Here is a 20,319-nt window from a genome sequence, read left to right as displayed (position 1 = left end):
GATACTGTAGCTACACTGTACATCCTTCAAGACCCTGCTCAAATGTCACTTATTCTCATAATCCCATAGCAACACCAAAGGATAAGCAAATTAAATGTACTCTTCCTAAATATTAAAAAGCAATCCCCTGTAATATCTAAGTAAAAATGGGACGTCCTGGGGTTAATGTGCTGGACTGCAAAGTCGGTTTGATCCGCAAGATTGGTGGAACCGACTCAATAACACACAACACAACACTGTAGGATAAGTACTGAACTGCTAACCTCAAGGTCAGTGATTCAAACTCACCACCCATTCCTCAGAAACCCTATGTTGTTGTTGTTAAGTGCCATTGAGTCAGTTCTTACTCACAACAGTGACTTTGGCCTTAAGTACAAAGACTTCAGACCAATTCTTTGTTTTTTGTTTTTGTTTTTAAATAGGGTTTCCAAGGAGCAACTGATGGGTTTAAACAATCAACCTTGAAGTTACCAGTCCAGTACTCATCTTATAACACTACATCCTCTACAGGGTTACTACTATGGGTCGGAACCAACTGGTCAGCACTTTCAAGTCTTATGCTAGCATTTTGGAATCTACATTGCTGTAATTTTCCTTTAGAAACACATCTACTCTCTTTTTGAGCCCATAGCATACAATTTTCCCTTTGCTTTGTCCATTAATACATCCCATCTGTAAGTACTGCATGTGTTTTGACTCTCATCCTATTTTTTGATAGCAGGAATTTAGTCTTGCTCTCCATGAATCACCCACACTGTCCAGTAGGAAGCAGTGTTCATAATAAGAATACAGACTTGATTTAGTGGCCTAGAAATGACAACAAATTAAAGGAGACAGTCTGAAAAATCAGGCCATGATTAATGAACATTGTATTGACTTCAATACACACACTAACAGCTTGGTCAGTAATCTCTATTCATAATCTCTTTGATTTCATTTGTAGATAATTTCCTTCCACAGTTCTCTTTATCTAGTCTCCACTCTTGAGTTTCCTACATTTCTGAAAGGGAACCAAGTGTTTCTTTGTTAAAATTAAAGTGTAAACAATCTATTCCCAATTCATACTGCAAACATTTCAATTCCATTAATGATTGTTGCTATTATTGTTAAGTGCCCTCGAGAGGGTTCCAACTCAAGAGACCCTATTATAGTAGTGGCTGGTGAGTTTGTGACCACCAACCTTGTGATTTTAACTATTGGCCCGGCCTAAATATTATCATAATCTTTTATATTGTGGTGTGGTGAGCGTGGAGTGGGTTCCAACTCATAGCAACCCTGTATAGGGTTTCTGAGGCTGTAAATCTTTATTGGAGCAGAAAGCCTCATCTTTCTCCAATAAACTGCTGGTAGTTTCGAACTGCTGACGTGAGATTAGCAGCCCGACTCATAACCACAATGCTACAAGAGCTCTTTCAAGTCAATTACAGTAACTTTATTTTGTACTTTTTATATCTGTTACCGGGGGTTGCCATGAGTTGAATATTGATTCTATGTTACCTAACAAAAATATTTATGTTTATCTATTTTCATGTGAAAAAGATGAGGCTTTCTGCTCTTGCAAAGATTTAAAGCCTCAGAAACCCTACACAGAATCGCTATGAGTTGGAACTAACTCAACTGCACTTTAGCAACAGCAACAATTTTTTTATCTGCCTACCTATAGGCTGTAAATCTTCACTGGAACAGAAAGCCTCATCTTTCTCCTGCAGAGCAGCTGGTGGGCTCAAACCGCCAACCTTGTAGTTCGCAGTCCAGTGCTTATTATACAGAGCCATCGAGCTCCCCAGATAGATAGAAGAGACATACAGAGGAACATTTATATCTCTTTTCTAATTTCTATATTTTCAGACTTTATTAATGTTTCTGTTGAGATTGTTGTTCTAACAAAATCCTGATATTCAGCCTTGACAAGTAAATACTGCATTGCTGTGACTTTTGATTCACAGTTCTATAATGCTCTAGGTCTCTATGCTATGATGCTATAAAAAGTACAGAAAGCTTGAACTTTCTAACACATTCAAGGCACAATACACTGCCCTTCTCAGAGGGCAGCTGACCCTGGTTGCTTACTCTCTTTTAAGCAGCATGACATTTTGTTTCTAAAGGTAATGCATTGCCCAGATAATTACAGCAATTTCTTTAAAAATTGCTATTTTCTTTAAAATAGCAATTTTTTACTCAAGAACCAAATTGTTACTCAAGAACCAAATTGAGCTCTAAAAACTCTTAATCCCATATAACCAATACATTACATTATTTTGAAAAGATAAAAACAGAAAAAGAAAATGTACTTTGCCTTTCAACCAGCAGATGCCAAGTATAAATCAAACTTTTATTTTCTAGAACCAATCCTGATAGCCCTGTCTAGGAAGGGGAGGACTTACTATTTTTCTGTTTCTTTTAAAATGTGTACTTCAATAGGTTTGCAAAGCATGCAGGTCCACAAATAAACTATTTTTTTCCACAGAAAATCTAAAATTAGCAGCTCATTTCTAGTCAATAACACTTTTCCCTCAGAAATAAAATAAACAGATAAGGGCATAAATGTGTACACATTTAATATACATGTTCTGATAAAAGTGTTAAGAAAATATAAATGGTCATTACATTCTAGTGGCAACTACATTTAGTTTCAAAATTTTCCACAGCACTTCATGTTTCAAAAGCCTTTCTTTCTTTCACTTTCATCAAGAAATGCCAGTCAACCAGATTGAGGAATGTTTGATTTTAAAATATATATATTCTGAAACTGAAAGCAGAGACTTTGCTGTGGAGAATCCATATTTCTGGTCTACTTTGAGGCATTCATCTTATTCTCCAATATCAGTTCATTAATCTTGAAACATTGGCAGATGAGTTATTCAGCTGTAATATTATTAAGAAGTGAGCTATTGTGTCTATGTGTAGAGTAAATGTTATTTTTCATGTTATAATTAAAGCAGGTACTTGCAAGAGAATTTTAGACAAAGAATGTAATCATTTTAAATCATTAAAATAAACACAAATTAAAGTCTGTGTACTTCAAGCAGGTCTTTCAGAATTCAATAATGGGATAAAGTGTTTTGGGTTTTGGTTTTTTTAAAACTATTTACTTTTTCATTTTTTATTATAAGAATTAGAAAACTCACAATGTTTCTCATCTTGAGTTGACTGCCAGGAAGCTCAGGGTTGAACTAAAAGTCCAATCACAGTAAATGTTTTCCTGCATATGTCTAAGCATATTCGTTTCATCTTTTCATGACCTTTTAGTATAAAGTTACTTATTTCTATTTTATTAGTATCGTATCTAAGTCCTAAATATATGGAAAGAAATGGAGTTCATCCACTTCAATAAGAGATCCATTCAAAATCTTTTATTGTGCATCCACTATATACCTGGCATTGATCTAGGATGGGGAAACAGTAAAAAGGTCCTTTTCATGAAAGAAGTGAATATATTTCACTGCATCCTTAAGAGAAAGAAAACAAACTCTGTAAGGCAAACCTAATTCAAGAAAATAGAAATTTAAAGTTTCCTTTCAAGAAAAGTTTGTGGACATTCATTTAATCCTCACAAAGAGTAAATGACTATAGTGACTGTCATCTTCTTACTGTTGCACACTGGCATATGGAAAACTGGTTACTTGATCATACAACCTGCTTTTCAGGGGTCCTGAAACAAAGCTAAACCTCATTGTTGGGCATAAGCTAAACACTAAAAACACCACAAATTAGAGCTTTAAAATATATTGTTCCTAACAACAGAAATCTACTTAGAACTTTTTAACTCCTAAGAACTAGGCTTTGTGCTTTCGATTTCCTACCCTGGCTCTTTGGATGCTATAAATAAGTAGCATATACTAGGGTAAATACAAGCCAAGAAATATGATACACTCTATAGCTGACCAGGGGAGACTAATTGTTAGCTGATAAAGCAGCTTTCTTTTAGAGAGGACTTCAAGGTTGGTGGGCCTAAATTTGCCTTTGCTTTCAGCTTTGTTTTGCTTTACTGGCTTGCAAATATATGTTACACAGTGACCCTAAGTTGGCCTGCCAGCTGCCAGTCTAATGCTGGGAAAGGTATTGAAATTTACAAGGATCTTGCCCTTGGCCTCTGCTGCAGGGGAACACATTCTCACATATTTTAAGGCGTTTCCAGCTCACAATAGTCCTGTAGTCAAGGAAGGCAGTGGAACAAGACTGCCCACAGATATACACGTGCTTGTCACCTGCCCCAGCAATGACAAATAGACTAGCACTTCAACCTGCTTGCCCTTCCTTTGCAAACTGTATAAATAATTATGTTGTAGGTTGGGCAAAATATCGGACTCCTCAGATCCGAACTTATGTGCACTTGGGCTTCTCAGGCTGACATAAAGGTCTTTAAATAAGAGAACTACACTTTTTGAATATGAGACTAAGGTAAAACATTTTTAAAGTTAGTACATGTTTTGGTTATTTTCTAAGTAAATCTAAACACTGGAATGGCCAATATTTTTTAAATAATTGTATGCAGCATCTCAAATTTAGAGTAACAAAAATAACAAAGTTCAGCTTTGTTATTAATTTTGAAAAACTAGATTGCCCCAAGAAAGAGTAAAGCAGACCAAAAAGAAAAAAAAAGATCTCAGACTTAGCTCATAAATATAGCAAAGGAAAAAATTTTAAATTATAACAAAATAGTCTTAGTTGTGCTACAAAACTCAAAATTTGGGCAAGAATAGGTCAAGATCACCAAAATCTTATCATGCAGGTGCAAGAGCTGTAACTCTAATTTATGGGTAGAGGGAGAGCTGGGTAGGAAAATGAGACAATGTAAGGAAATTGGTATTCATGCGTCTAGATCTTTACATTTGGCATCCCACTCTGATTCCATTTATGTAAGTTAAATCATATAAACACAAAACAAACGGGTGAAATAACATGACCAGTTTGGGGAAGGCGGCTGAGTCTACTACTGTCGTTAGAACCGTTGACCTGGGCTTTCTTTCTAATGACATTTCGTTTCTAGGAAAGCCCCTCCTATCTTTCGGTCTAATTATCTCATTGTACAAATCTTTCAAAGAGAAAGAAAGAAAAGAACTATGGTTTGCTCTGGCCCGGCTGTTCCGAAGCCTTCAACCAAGTGTTGTTGAAAAGTAAGTCGCAGACGAGCGATGAGGCTAGAAATCCCGCCGTCCTCTCTCATTCTTTTCTCTTTCTCTCACATGCCACTTCTCCACCTTCCCTTATTGCCTTTTCTCGGGCCCCAAGTCTGACAAGCACTTTCAGTTGAAGACAAACGGGACGCCTAGTCAGGAGATGGGTAAATGGGCTACTTGAGAGGAATAAAAGACTTAATGGAAAAAAGTGGTGCTGACTAATTACGATTAAGTATTTTGCTGATAAATGAGCATTTTCTTTTGATAGTGTTCAAAACGCCGAAGTGTTCTGCCCTATTCATTCTTTTTCTTTTTTTTTTTTAATCAAATAACATAGACACTGTTGTAAACGCTTTAAAAATGTGACCCTCGTTGCTTAAAAAAATATTTATTTCTAAGCGACATTAAATCCGTGAGTGTTTTTCTAACGTTCCTGGTATATTTTTATTAATAACACGGTACAGCAGTCAAGTCTTCAAAGGCAAATACGGAAAACACACACACATACACACAAAACTTCAACCAACTGCTACTTTATTGCAAATAAACCATGTTCGAAGGCATTGTTACTAACGCTAGTAGGGGTGAGAACTCAATTTTTCAATCACGTTCTCAGGTTTTGCCTCCGGCGTTTGGAAGCACACGCTAATTAGCTCGTGTGGCAAGTATTAATTGCACCTGTAAGCTTTCAGAAACCCGTGCAGCCCGCGCTGAACTTTGTGAAGGTCTAGCTCGCTCCAGGCCGAGGAGGGCTTGTCTCGAAATCGCGGACGTTCAGGCCCGGGAGGTGGAGCCGGGCGCCTGGCGCACCCAAAACTCCAGATCCGAGGGGCAGCGGGGTCTCGGAGTCCGGGTGGTGTCGAAGGAGACCCGAGCGGTCCCCTCAGGCCGCCCACATCATAGCGGAGCCGAGACCCCGAGGCACGCGCGGGCCGGGCTCCAGCGCCGGGGCAGAGAACCAAACTGGACCACCGCCCCCTCGACTGCGACGCCTCATTCGGATCCCTGCCCGACCCAGCCGGCTGTGTGGTTTGCCCCGGGTTAAGTTTCAGAAATCGGGACGGCACGTTTCAGGTTACTGTTCACACGGTTATTGCAGACACCGCGGTGGGGACCGCACAGAAAGGATCAAGGCGTATGCAGAAGAGGATTGATGTTTGAAGGAGGGGTGAGCAAGCCAGGTCCTACGCCCTGGCCGCTGTCTTTCCTCATCCCCTTTCTCTCCTCCCCTCCCGCGCCGGCCCGTCGTTCCTCCTCCCTTCGGACTCACGATTTGTGTGGGAAGAGAATTTAGTGTCAAAGGGCCGCCCAGGCAGATTCTCAGTCTGTCCTTTGGCAGAGGGGTGTGGTGATTAAAAGACGCCCCTTTCTCAGAGGCTTTACTGAATGGAACCACGGGGCTGTCCCACCACAAAGTGTGCTGCTGTCTCGACTCGACCCGGACCCTCCGCCGCCCGCTTCCGGGTCCCGCTGTGGGGGCGGGGGCGAGTCCGCAGACCCGGTTCCCCGCTACCTCGCTCAGTTCGCGCCCGCGCAGGGGCGCATCTAGTGTCACACAGCCCACCTTACCTACCCGGTACACTAAAAACTGCCAAGACTAGAAATCAATTTCCAAGAGAATTTCTTCCCGACCCAGAATCTACTTAACACTACGGTGGCACACACCTAGGGAGTGGAGAATTGGGGGCAGTTATCTAGATAAGCAATGCTCGAACTACCTCAACCTGAAAGAGCTAAACCTATGGGCTGCAATGTCCGTATCATTGCACTAGTCTTTCCTATCGTCAGAATAGACAAAGCTCCAGTCCACAATCTACTTGTAAGATAATAACTATTATTGTTGTGAAGTGCCGTCGAGACGGTTCCGACTTATAGCAACCCTGTATAGGGTTTGCGAGATGCAGCTGGTGGGTTTGAACCGCCGACTTTGCGTTCCTGCTGTTATCCTACAGCACTACACCAGGACTCCAACTAATTTATAACCAGGTGAAAATCGTATGGGGGCCGACCCCTCGAACCCTCCGACCTCCAGCGGTTAAGTACCTGGTCGGTGAAGCTCACGTCTGTATCTACCCACAGCCCAGAGGCCACGGAAGTCGGCTTACGAGTTGCCAGGGAGGAAAGAATAACATATATATACATATAAATGTAAATTACACTAGTAAGGGTGAGAAATTACTCAATTTTTCAATATATATAATTTGTAGGTTTTCAAATGCCCCAGAAGGCAAATGTGATTGCTCTGGACAGGCAGCCAGCAATTTAAGTCCTGACTAGGGAAAACTGCGTGGAGCGGTCGGGTTAAGCCACTGCGCCTGATGACGTCACACACACTTTCTCACTCAACCACGCGTTTGGGGTATTCTTTAAACACAGGACTGAAACTTCTCGGGCAAGACCAGAACTCCGGAACCCGCCCCTCACCGGCCGGTCCGCGCGCTTCTGGAGTTAGCCCGTCGCGGCCTCTTCCCGCCCTAGAGCAGCTCCAGTGACCAAAGTAAGCGGCCGCGTTCCCACGCCTCCGCAGGAGCCCGGCTGCCGGCTATGGAAAGCACGGCCACGCCCTTCTGCTTCAGCCAATCGTGGGACACGCTGACCTGAGAGGGCGGGGCCCGACGGGCGGCGGAGGCCGCCGCGCGGGGGGTGGCCGAGGGGGCCCCGCCCGCGCAAAGGGGCGTGGCTGGCGCCGGCACTTGCGGCAGAGCCTGGCTGCGGCGTGGGAAAGATCTGTGAGGAGCCAACCGCGCCGCGCGGGAGCCGCGCCTTCGGGGGCCGAGGGAAGGAGGGAGGGAGGAAAGAAGGGAGGAGGCAGGCAGGGAGGGCGCTGGCTGCTCCGTGTCTGTAGCTCCGGCCGGGCTGCGTCCCGCACCGCCTTTGCGGCAATGAAGCGCCCTTGCGAGGAGACGACCTCCGAGAGTGACATGGACGAGACCATTGACGTGGGGAGCGAGAACAATTACTCAGGGTGAGCGCGGCTCAACAGGACTGCCCGGGTCCCAAGGCTGTTTAGGAGCTTTGTACACTAGAGGCTCCTTGGAGATCTCGTGGCTGCTCTCCTCGGCGTCTTGGAGCGAGCAAAAGTTTTGCACGAGAACTTTGGGGAGGGGTGAAGGCTGTTGGTTTTCATCACACAGGTAGGGAGGGAGAGGTTCAGGGGCTGGCGAAGGATATCCTTTACGAGAGGGTGGGCGCGCCAACTGGTGCTTTGGAGCCACGCCGCTGAAACTGTATTTGGAGGGACTTTCTAAATCGGCCAGGAAAAAGGAAAACAAATTGATTTCGGTTTTTGTTTTTTGTCTTTGGTTGTTGTTGTTGTTTTTAGGCTGAAAACACGATTTGCCTTTTAGAGAAGTTAAAGCAATTTCTGTCAAGGCTAAGTAGGGTTGAGTTTTCCAGGTTGACGCGCGAATGAGTGACAGACGTAAGTATCGGTTCGGGAAGTTTGTCTGACTGCTTATTCACAAATCTGGAAAAGATCGAGGTCTGATCACCGAAACCAGACCTCCACTTTCTGATGACAAAGGAAGATTACTGAGGCATTTTTGTGCCAAAGCGGATCAAATGATAATTGCTTCTAATTGGCATCCCCAGAAGCACCTTAATTATTTATCTTCATCTGTCACTCAGAGAACTAAATTTTTCCTACCTTTGATTTTCTCTGATATAGTTATTCAATTATGTACAAACCAAAGTCTCAAATAAGCAAAAGCAAGGGTATCTACATAAAACATTGCAGAATATCTAATTGCTAGAGTCATGTCATTTTAAGAAATGAGATTGGAAAAACAGAAGATGTCACAGAAAATGAAAAACCGTTGAGGAGGGCATGGAATTGAGAAGGTGAGGTAATAGAAACCTAGTGGGTGCAACATTTCTAAAATGAAAGAGAGCAAGTAACAGAACTTTTGAGATACTGAGAACATAAAGCAGTGCCCGTGAATCATTTAGAGAAACAGAAAACTAGACTAGGAAGGATCATAGTAACAAAATAATACTATGAACTTTGCAGATAAAAATCTCTTTTCATCAGTAAAATGATGAGTTGTATCACCTAGAGAGGTTTTGAACGTAGATTGCAGGCTGAGAGATACTCACCTATACCTACAATTTCAATTTCAAACTCAAGACTTTTATCTAGTCCTTAATCCGTTTGTTTGTTTTTTCTTCCCTTTCAGTGACATGTAATTTGGGACATTATGTTGGCAGATTAGTGAACAACACATCAAATTTGTGTGTTTTTTTTCTCTCTCATGTCATGAGATAGTACTAACTGAAGTTTTAAAATAGATAACTATGTATTTTAAAGATTGCTTCTAGGGACAAGACTTTGACAGGACAATTGTCTATCTGTTTGATAGTATTGCTTACATTGACCCTTATTTTAAAATAGCTGTGCTTTGTTCAGTGTGTGTGTGAGACAGGCAAGGAGGAAGAGATACTAGCAGAGGAGGTTAGTTACTTTTAAGAGATATATGAGTGGAACTAGAAGTTCTAATATATCTAACTTCTCATCCTAACTCCCAATAATTATCTTCCTGGAAGACTTTAATAAGAGTTCAGGGAAATTTGTGTCAATGGATTTTTCTTCTGGATTACCCATTTAAACACACACCCACACACACAAAAAAATGGCATAGTTTTTACCTGAAAGAGATAATGCTAAGAGCAAAGCAAGAATTAAAAAGAAAATAACACTGTGCAGTCACTTTGAATACTAGATTGTGCCATCAAGCATCAAGGAGAAATGATTGTTATGTTAATGAAGTGCCTGACATACTCTTCCTATTTCATAGGCAAAGTACTAGCTCTGGGATTAGATCAAATTCTCCTACAACAACATCTCAAATTATGGCAAGAAAGAAAAGAAGAGGGGTACGTGATTTTTTCTTTTCTTTCTATTTCCTATAATCCAACCTAAATGTGTAACAGTTGTATTTTTCCATTATGAGTAATTTTGTCATTTGTATATTCCTAATTTTTTTTTGGCTTTCTTTGGGGTAGATTATAGAGAAAAGGCGTCGGGACCGAATAAATAACAGTTTATCGGAATTGAGACGGCTGGTGCCAACTGCTTTTGAAAAACAAGTAAGTTACCCCTATTCTCTCACCCCTCAAAAGCTCAAACAATCAGATATTCTCATCTGGGATTGTGGGTTCTTGTTAAAGCTCATTAAAATAATGGTGTATGTGCCCTGATCTGGCACAGAGAAGCTATTTCAATAAAATGCTTTGTTGTGGCAAAACTATTAAAACATAATCCATCATGAAGTTGAAAAAACATTTCCATTCTTTTGCTTATTTTTCCCTTAAGGGTAACAGTGTTCATGCTTTCTCTGTTCTTTCTATGAAAACCAGTAGTGGTTTTGTTTAAATCAATGCTGTATATAGGATAGGGTTCTTTTTTATTTTAAAAAAAGGAACATACATAAATTTCATTTCTGTCTCAAACTGTTTTAAAAAATAATGTGCTTTTGAAGACTGGAAAGTAGCATATCAGCTCTGTTTCTTAAATAATAATACTAATGGAACTTATTTACCTGACCATTTTCTTGCATTTTTCTAACTCTTGCATTAAAGAACGATGTTTGAGTTGGTGCATCTTTTTGGAAGTTTGGTGAATATCAAACTAGCTGACGTGCTCCCTTTTCAGAATTGAAACATTCCTTTACAAAAACAAAAACCGATTTTGCACCCTTTGAAAAGAAGAAAGCCAAATATTTAAATGGTCCTTTGTGACATGAAAAGTCATGTTTCTTCTGCTGCAGTGACTAATAGAATGGATTTCTAAGAGCATCTTTCAAAATATTTTCAAAAGCAGAATATTCTTGTTGAGAACAATAAGACAGCAATCACTTGTTTATTCCATTTTGTTTACTTCATGAACCTGAAAACATTACAGGACAAGCCCTACAAAGCGTTCAGAAATTAGTCCAACTATGCTTTTCATAAGAATTACTTGGACTGAAACTATTTGTAAAGAACATTGACAAAAGAACAGAATATAATATGCTATTGAGTATACTTTTTTTTAAGAGAAAAGACATTCATTTTATATGTTGAGACTGTCTTTAATAATACACTGGACTGCTAAACACAGTCAGTAGTTCTAACCCACCAGCCACTCCTTGGAAAGCCTATACAGGGTCTCTGTGAGTCAGAACCAACTCAACAGCACTTAACAACACAACAGTGTAACATAATATAGAAATTATAGTTTTGATTAGTAGCATTTTCAGTGACGACAGGCTGTCCCTGAAAACGTCATCAGGGATATTTTTTAAATTTTGCATTCCAAAATATCTAGTTATGAGGAGCAGTCAATTTTGTGGTTTCTTTTTTTCTTGGTTTGTTAGATTTTTTCCCCCTTAAATGTTGACTTAAACCTTAAAAGCTAACCTCAGTTGTTTGGCAGTTAGTTACCATAAACACAGACCTTTCCATTTTCAGGGCTTGGCTCCCAACTCCAGTGAGCTGGCCTTGTCACAATATTAGAAGAATGTTTTTTAGAACAGTTAAATAACTCTGCCACTCCCACCATGTACTTGGTGCTGATAATTTTCACATAACAAGTAAAGCTAGGAACCTGACATAAAATTCCATGTTCTTTAAAAAAAAAAAAAAAAATTGGTTTAATTATTGAGCTCTTCCAGGAAATTAGAAGCCACCCACAGTTCTGAGACAGTTTAAGGTGGTACTTTTCTATTTCAGTTGGTTTCCAGAGGTTACCTTATTTTAAAAGATGAGGAACATAGGAAAACATTTCTAAGATAATTTTATAAAAATCTATTAATTTAAAGGATTAAAAAAATACATAAGCGTTTGAATCTTTTTCGATAATATTAAATACTCCCTCCTCATTTAAGGTCTAGGATCCCTGGATACAGTGATTAAAGTTAACCACAAGGTTGGTGGTTCAAACCCACAAGTTGCTCCATGGGAGAAAGATGTGGCAGTCTGCTTCCATAAAGATTTACAGTCTTATGAACGCTATGGGCAGTTCTACTCTGTACTAAAGCGTTCTGAGGAGTTAGAATCTACTCCCTGACATTGGGATTTAAGATCTTGGAACTCACAGTGACACCTGCTGGTAATTATTGGGAAAATCTTACAAGTCTTTTATTTTTGATTCTGCTTACAGTGGTCTAGAATACATTTCTTTAAAGACATATTAGAACTTTCTATTTTTTAGAAATATGCTTTTAACAATAATTTGCTAAATACCTCTCTACATATCCTCTAGAGTTGATATTCAACTGGTATAGACGTCAGCTAAAACTCTTTGATGTCCCCTAATAAAATTATAATATCCCAAGGTGGGATTCACTGTAAAATTTGAAGTTTGCCACTGTAAGAGTTTTTATGGAGTCATTTTAGAGGTATAATTATTCTTATGATAAGAAAAATTATATCTTTGTAAGTATTAAAATAGCTAATAACTGTCACTAGTATATGATGTAATAATCAGAGTTTTCATGTAAATTTTGGAAAGAATTCAGATGTGTTTGTGAAAAATAAATTTAGAGTTTTACAGTAAAAGGGAAAATTGAAACTATAATGTGTAAAATGTTCGAAATTAATTGCTGTGGGATATGTGTAAGACTTTATTATTTGTCAATAAAGGGATCTGCAAAATTAGAAAAAGCTGAAATATTGCAAATGACAGTGGATCATTTGAAGATGCTTCAGGCAACAGGCGGTAAAGGTAAGTAGGTGACTTTTTTATTTTCCCCCTTTTCCTTTTTCATTTTTTCCCCCCTAATATGGTAAGGAAGCCATAGCTGCACAGTTCTTTAACAAGCTGAGATAGGCAGTCCCAGATTAAAGCCGTGGAAATCAATGCTAATGGCAGGATTGAACTCATGGGAAAGAACTTCTGGAACAAAAGAAGCTCTTGACCCTGAGCTTGTGTTTGCTTTCATAATACTGTGGGAATAAAGCTCATTCATAGCAGGCTGGTCAGAGATTTGTTTGGGACTTCAGGAGAGCATGCTGGAATCTGTACAGAAAGACAAAACAAATATGCAAACATCTAAACATAAGCTGGAGGTTAGGTGCAATCTTTTCCTTTCTTCTCTTCTCTTTCTTTTTTTTCTCTATTAAATTTGGGCTAGGACTTAATGTAAGGGTGATTAAAAGGAAATGACTTTGATTTTCATTGTGGCTTTCAAATTTGGGGGTGTTTTCTTTTTGTTTTTGTTTTGGATTAAAACTATGCAGATCATAAGAAGTGCAGATAGTGCATCTCTGGATAGAAACCATTGGTAAAGCTGAATCATTCGTGGAGAGAGAGTATGTTAGAACAGGTATCCTGGAGCTTGTGTCCTGGGTGATGTCTTAGGCAAGAATTGTCCAGGGCCTCAGAGAGGGACTCTTACCTCCTGGCAAAATAAACTTGAAATCTTAAAATTAAAATATTAAAAAATTCTAATTTTCCCACACATCACTCAGAATACATCTTGCGCTTTTATATCCTTTTTCACCCTTCAAGGAGGCCTTTGATACTCATCTTAGCCAAGGATGTTATTCAGTATATTTAAGAATGGGTAAAAAGGAGGTACCCACAAGGAGCTAAGTGTTGCAACGGAATCCTGTAGGCCTCTCTGTGATCATCATTAACTTTTTAGTACTTACTATCCGAGGTTCCCACTTGGTACAAATGATACACACTTACCCACCCAAACCGTCGACTCTTAGTGACCCAAATAGGACACATTACAGCTGCCCTGTAGACTGCTTTACAGAAGCAGACTGTGCTTCTTTCTCCACGTGCACTCCACTCCTAACCAATTAGAATTCATCCAACTGTACCACAGAGGAAAGGCCTGTTATCTACTTCCATAAAGGTTTTTAGTAGGGTCTACTGAATCTATTCTGACTTACAGTGACCCCTTGTAACACACTGTAGCCAATAAACCTCTCTGAAGCAGTTCTGATCTGTAACCCATGGGATCACCGTGAGAGTGGAGGGCATGGTATGGAAATATTTCAGTGTTTAACTCTTATGGCCATACTAAGAAGCCCTAGTGACTCAATGATTAAGCATTTGACTGCCTACCAAAAGGTCCTGCCAACAACTCCTGAGAGAATGTCCTGGCAATCTGCTTTTATAAAGACAAAACCTAGAAAACCTTATGGAGTAGGTCTTCTCTGTCAGATGGGGTCAGTATGAGTCAAGTCAATTCAACAGCACCCAGCTACAAAATCAGCATAACTGTACTAGTAAGCACCCATAGAACATCAGCCTGACTTTAACGTTTTCTTACCTGTGTCATGTTGGGGGTGATCTATGTACACAGAAACCTACGTGATGTAATTTACCCCAGATTGTATCTCCTCAAGGAAACATCCTGACACTATAAGGAGTAAGGATGGAATTGTCATTTCTGCTCATTAAAATATAGCCCAGAGCACAAAATGTAAATATTCTTACATTATAGAGAAAAGAACTGGATGGTTAGAAACAAGGATCCAACCCAATCTTGGCACCTGTCTCACCCTGACCTCTGGCAGAAGTATTCTCCTGCACCTTGGACCTACATGAGCACTGTGAACTCCAAAGCCCTTCCAGCCCCATAATTCTGTGTTCATAACTACTTTCTGAGGATGTTAGGAGACTGAATGAATTAATGACAGTGCAAAAAAGTTGTTTGACTGCGCTACCTCTTTTGGCCATGAATTCTCATCAGGACTTCAAATTATTTGGCATGAGTGGTAGTATTATTGTTATGTTTTATTATAAAAACTGAATTGCATCTTGGTTGCTATTCTTGGCTACCTGAACAGTCCTTAAATTCATCCTAGAATACCTTATGAGCAGGTATTTCCAAGCAAACTTCATCCAGGTCATCTGACCACAGGGTTGTGAAAGAGGTTATCACATAGGAATGGGGTGGCCTTAAAACTGGGGCCTGGCAGATTGAACGCATGCTGTTGAAGACTCAAAGCTGCTGTAGAGGCCTTAGACTATATTGATGAGAGGCATGGATCCTACAGTTGGATTGGCTGGTTTCAAATCCTGGCTCTGTCATTTATTACTTCTGTGACCGTAGGTAAATTATTGACCCTCTGTGAGCTCCTATTTTGTCATCTGTAAAATTGAGGGCAATAATAGTGCCCATTTCACAAAGTTGTGAGTTAATTCACCTGAAGTTTATGACCTGTGCTGTCACAGAAAGTGCTACGGACAAATCCATTCAGAGGCCATAACTACTCATCGTAAATTCTCTCTGTATTTAGTAGTAGGATGATCTTGGCATAGTTTATATTCCATAGGTGTCCTGGTGGCACAGGGGATATGCACTCAGCTGATAATAAAAAGGCTGGCCTTACCCACCCAGTCGTTCCATGGGAGAAAACCTCCTCCTAAAAAGATTACACTCTAGAAGGACGCTATGGGTCAGTTCTACTCTGTCATATAGCGCCGTTAAGACTCAAAATCAACTTGAAGCACCTAACAGCATATTCCTTAGGTACAACGGAGGATTCAGTCATAAACAGCATTGTATAACTAGCAAACTTTTCATTTCTATTCCTTTGTGACCACAAATGAAAACTTTTGGAGGCTTCTATGGTTCCAGTTCTATTGGTCTGTTTTCTGTGGTCTGTCTTGGTATTCCAATCATGTCTAGAGACAATTTAGTAAAGTAACCTAAACTTCTAAACCCCTCTGCATGTTGACCTGGCCCACTCTGATGATTACCTCTCTCCTGTCATGGAGACTGGAACCCTTCATAGCCCTGGGGGCTCTCTTGTGAAATGCTTTCTGTGTGGATCATCCCAATGGCTTTGTTTGCTAACTCAGCCAAAGTCCTGAGGTGTTAACTATTTTTGTTTCTTATCTTCCACATTCATATTTTTTATCAACTTTATGCTGATGATGTAATTGGCTTAATAGAGTATATTTTTGCTTCAAATATCTTTCAAGGTCTTCCAAATTTCTGTTGGAATTCTAGATTTAGGACTGTGAATATATGTGACTACTTTTTCTAAAGTATCTGGTTACAAAATAAGATGGTCTCTTTTTTTTTCATTTTAAGGTTTTTTTTAAGAGATGGTAAACACATAAACTTAAAAAAAAAAAAAGGCCATGTATCAAATTCTACCAATGAAAACAACCTTGTTTCAATGTGATAGTTCTCATTCATGTATGAAGGGGCTTCACAAAGTTTGTGGAAATTTTTCCATTTTAATTCCATTTTTCCATGAACTTTTGAAAACTTCTTGGATTATACACTTCCCTGGAGTTAGTAGACTAAACGTTCCATTTGAAAATTTCTGTTAAAAAAAGTAGCAAATGAGAATGAGGTCTGAGGTCATGTATACATAGTGAAAATCACACAAAGTGGTGCTGTAAATTGGCATTGTAATAATCTAACTTCATTCTTTTCTGTTCAAATGTATAGAATAAAAAGGTTTGGGATAAAGAGCTGCTAAAATGATAGTAAATGGTGCACAGTTTCAGCCACTTTGATAATATACCATAAGCTACGTCATGCGTGTGGGAGGGATACGCATGCACATTTATAAAATTAACAGACAACAGATACTTTCTTGAGTGAATGCCAGAAAAACGTAATCTAAACAATGAAGGAGAGAAATCATTGAACTTCCTGTATTTAGAGGATAGGGATTACACATGGGTAGAGGCTGGTTCAGGAGCAGAACTCTCACCTTGCATGCAGGAAACCTGGTGATGATTCTGGCAGACACAGCTCAAGCAGAGTCAGCACTTGTCTTTCATTGAAGTCTGTGTGTTGCTGTGATGCTCGAAAGGTTTCAGCAGAGTTTCCAGATTAAGACAGACTAGGAATGAAGACCTGGGGATTTCTATTCTTTTGTGACCACAAATGAAAAATTTTGGAGGCTTCTATTGTTCTAATTCTGTTGGTCTGTTTTCTGTGGTCTTCCTTGGTATTCCAGTCATTTCTAGAGACAATTGAGTAAAGTAACCTAAACTTCTAAACCCCTCTGCATGTTTTGACCTGGCCCACTGTGATGATTACCTCCATGCTGTTGTTAATGTTTAGTGCTGTCAAGTCCGTTCCGATTCATAGGTTTCTGAGGAGTGACTGATGGATTTGAACTGCCAACCCTGCAGTTCAAACCGACCTGTAAGTCCAGTGCTTATCCTAGTGGCTGGTTTTGGAGAATGTGATGGCTCTGTAGGATAAGCATTGGACTGTGAACCACAAGGTAGGCAGTTCAAGCTCACTAGCCACTCTGTGGGAGAAAGATGAGACTTTTTGCTCCCACAGAGATTTTCAGCCTCAGAAACCCTATACAGGGTGGATATGAGTCAGAAGCAGCTCAACACTTAATCACAACAACAATGAGTCACAATGGTCTGACCTCATTGTGCAGTGAGTTGGGAGCCAACTCAAGGGCAGCCAACTAAAACAATCTCATATTGGAGCCGTTGGATGGTGCAATGGTTAATGCCCTTGGCTGCTGACCACAAGGTTGGCAGTTCAGGTACACACAGAGACACCTCAGAAAAACGCCTGTCAACCCAGTGCTGAAAATCAGCCATTGGAAACCCTATGGAGCACAGTTCTTCTCTGATACACATGGGGTCACCATGACTCAGCATTGACTCAAGGACCAATGATTGAATCTCACATCACTGAGCAGCCTTATGTTGCTTGAAATAAAATTATTTTATATGTTCCACATCTTCAAATTAGCAACCAAATTCCCTAAAAAAGACTTCATTTTGTTTTCATTAATTTTTTTTTTCATACAAAGTAATGACAAGATGTTTTCACTTTGCTGATAGAAAAACATTATGTGTCAGAAAGCATTTATGAATTTATTATGAGATGAGATTCCAGCATGTTTCCAAAGAAAGTCCTAAAGCTGCTAAGATACACTTCATTGTCTCTGTTATAAATGCCAAGAGAATGATGGTGTTTCAGATAAGCTCTTTAATCTCTGGAGCCTTAGAGACTGGAACTCGCTGTTATTACCGTGAAAAAGCTTGCTGGGGAATTTCACCATCCCACAATCCAGGAGCAGAGGCATCTCCCTCCTATCCTCCTTTCTGAAAGTGTTTGAAACATGAATGTTCCTAATTTTGTTCCCAGTGTGATGTTTGGTTGCAAGAACAACTGTAGCATATTGCATTGCCAGAGTTGTCACACACGTAAATTTGCAAAGTATACTTTCTAAATTTCTTCAGTAATTAAAAACATAAATTGCTTGAATAGTTTTCAGAAAGCATCATTATTCTACTCAAATCTTAAGGATGGAGTGGACCATTACTTGGTGATTATTGATGGTGATTGTATCATTCTCCCTCTCTCTTTCTTTCAATCTGTCCTTACACCGCTTTTACACAATTTCCCTTTTAGGCTACTTTGACACGCATGCTCTTGCCATGGACTTTATGAGTATCGGATTCCGAGAGTGCCTAACAGAGGTAGCAAGATACCTGAGCTCCGTGGAAGGCCTGGACTCCTCGGACCCATTGCGCATGCGACTTGTCTCTCATCTCAGCACTTGTGCCTCCCAGCGGGAGGCGGCAGCGATGACATCCTCCATGGCCCACCACCATCATCCCCTACATCCGCATCACTGGGCAGCTGCCTTCCACCATCTTCCCACAGCCCTGCTCCAACCAAACGGACTCCACGCCTCAGAGTCAACCCCTTGTCGCCTCTCCACAACTTCAGAAGTGCCTCCCGTCCACGGCTCCGCTCTCCTCACTGCCACGTTTGCCCACGCCGATTCTGCCCTTCGAATGCCTTCTACAGGCAGTGTCGCCCCTTGTGTGCCACCTCTCTCCACTTCGCTCTTGTCCCTCTCGGCCACTGTTCACGCTGCCGCAGCAGCAGCCACCGCAGCTGCTCACAGTTTCCCTCTGTCCTTCGCGGGAGCTTTCCCCATGCTCCCCCCAAACGCAGCTGCAGCAGTGGCGGCCACCACAGCCATCAGCCCACCCTTACCGGTATCAGCCACGTCCAGCCCTCAGCAGACAGGCAGTGGAACAAATAAACCATACCGACCCTGGGGGACTGAAGTTGGAGCTTTTTAAATGTCCAAGGAAACTATTCAAGGAAGAAATTTTTGCAGTAGCAATTGGAATGTCCTTCATTTCAGAGGCAGCTTAAAACCTCTGCACCCAGAAGGTAGCCATACAGATGCCTACAGAGCCACAAAGGAACAGCAAAGCTATTTGAGACCCAACCCTCACAAATGGAAATGTGGTATTGTCATTTTTTTTTTCTTTTTTCTTTTTTTTTTAAAGGCAGCTTGCTAATTGACATCAGCAACTTTTGAAACTTCCTTCTTGTTTCCATTTAGAAGTTTCTTGGAAAATATGTGGCTGTAGCATCCAGCAATGCATCAGCATGTCTGAATTGTGGACAAGAAATGCTCTGACTGAATTCTCTTGAAAATTGGATGGGGGAAAAGACAATGACTATTTCATAAGTGCCTGAGATAGTAAAGTTTTATTGTGAACATATAACATTGCACAAGTAAAGAACATAGAGGTTGGTTTAAGAAAGAAAGGGACAGAAGTCTTAAATTAGGGTACAGATATTTAGTATGTTTCCAGAGAAGAGTATTCTGTTGAAATGAATGGATTTTTATTGGCCAAAAGGATTGCGGAAAATAATTTTCAAGTTGAAAGATCTAGTTTTATCGTACCTAGTTTACTTTCTTTGTACAGACTTGCCAAATGGTGACATTCAGCAGTGCGTTGGTATACATAATTATCCCATCAGTCCTGGGATTGACAAGCATTTCAGCCCTGCCTGCAAGACCCCAGGCGGTTTTCTTCTTCTTTTTTTTTTTTTGATGGCTCAAAATACGGTGCTGCTTTATATCTATACAAACCATACATTTATATTGTGCACCTCAAAGCAATTGGCTACCATGTGTCCTCTCAAAACTATTTTATTCATGCCAACCGGAAAACTCTCCAGTTTGTAAGAGTTTGGATTAATTTATTTTGTTTCACTTGGATAATTTTTATGTGTTTATCCTCATTTTCTCCTGATATCAGTTAATATCCATTCTTGTCACCTTTGGGGAAAAAGTTGCATTTCTGGATGTGATGAGACAGGGACAGAGCATTGGGAAGAGAGAAGCCACGATTCTTAAGTGCGCTTTATCAAGTTAGTGATTGCTTTTGATCCCAAATAAAGATGAATGTATTCAGTGGGATGTACATAAATTACTTTTGTTCGTGCGTAGA

The 20,319-nt window shown here is 40.3% G+C and overlaps 1 protein-coding gene across 1 annotated transcript; it reads left to right on the top strand.

The window, feature by feature from the left end:
* The first annotated feature begins 5,901 nt into the window (after window positions 1-5,901).
* Window positions 5,902-19,300, top strand: HEY2 (hes-related family bHLH transcription factor with YRPW motif 2). The gene is made up of 6 exons (XM_006834690.1): window positions 5,902-5,907; window positions 7,922-8,085; window positions 9,914-9,992; window positions 10,122-10,205; window positions 12,741-12,822; window positions 18,470-19,300. Exons 2-6 carry the CDS (start codon window positions 8,003-8,005, stop codon window positions 19,150-19,152), a joined length of 1,011 nt encoding a protein of 336 aa, XP_006834753.1. The 5' UTR covers window positions 5,902-5,907; window positions 7,922-8,002; the 3' UTR covers window positions 19,153-19,300.
* Window positions 19,301-20,319: the final 1,019 nt, after the last annotated feature.

The sequence above is a fragment of the Chrysochloris asiatica genome, unplaced genomic scaffold (assembly GCF_000296735.1).
Source record: "Chrysochloris asiatica unplaced genomic scaffold, ChrAsi1.0 scaffold00013, whole genome shotgun sequence".
Taxonomy (NCBI): Eukaryota; Metazoa; Chordata; class Mammalia; order Afrosoricida; family Chrysochloridae; genus Chrysochloris; species Chrysochloris asiatica.
Note: the sequence above shows the minus strand (reverse complement) of the source record. Positions and strands in the feature narration are given on the sequence as shown.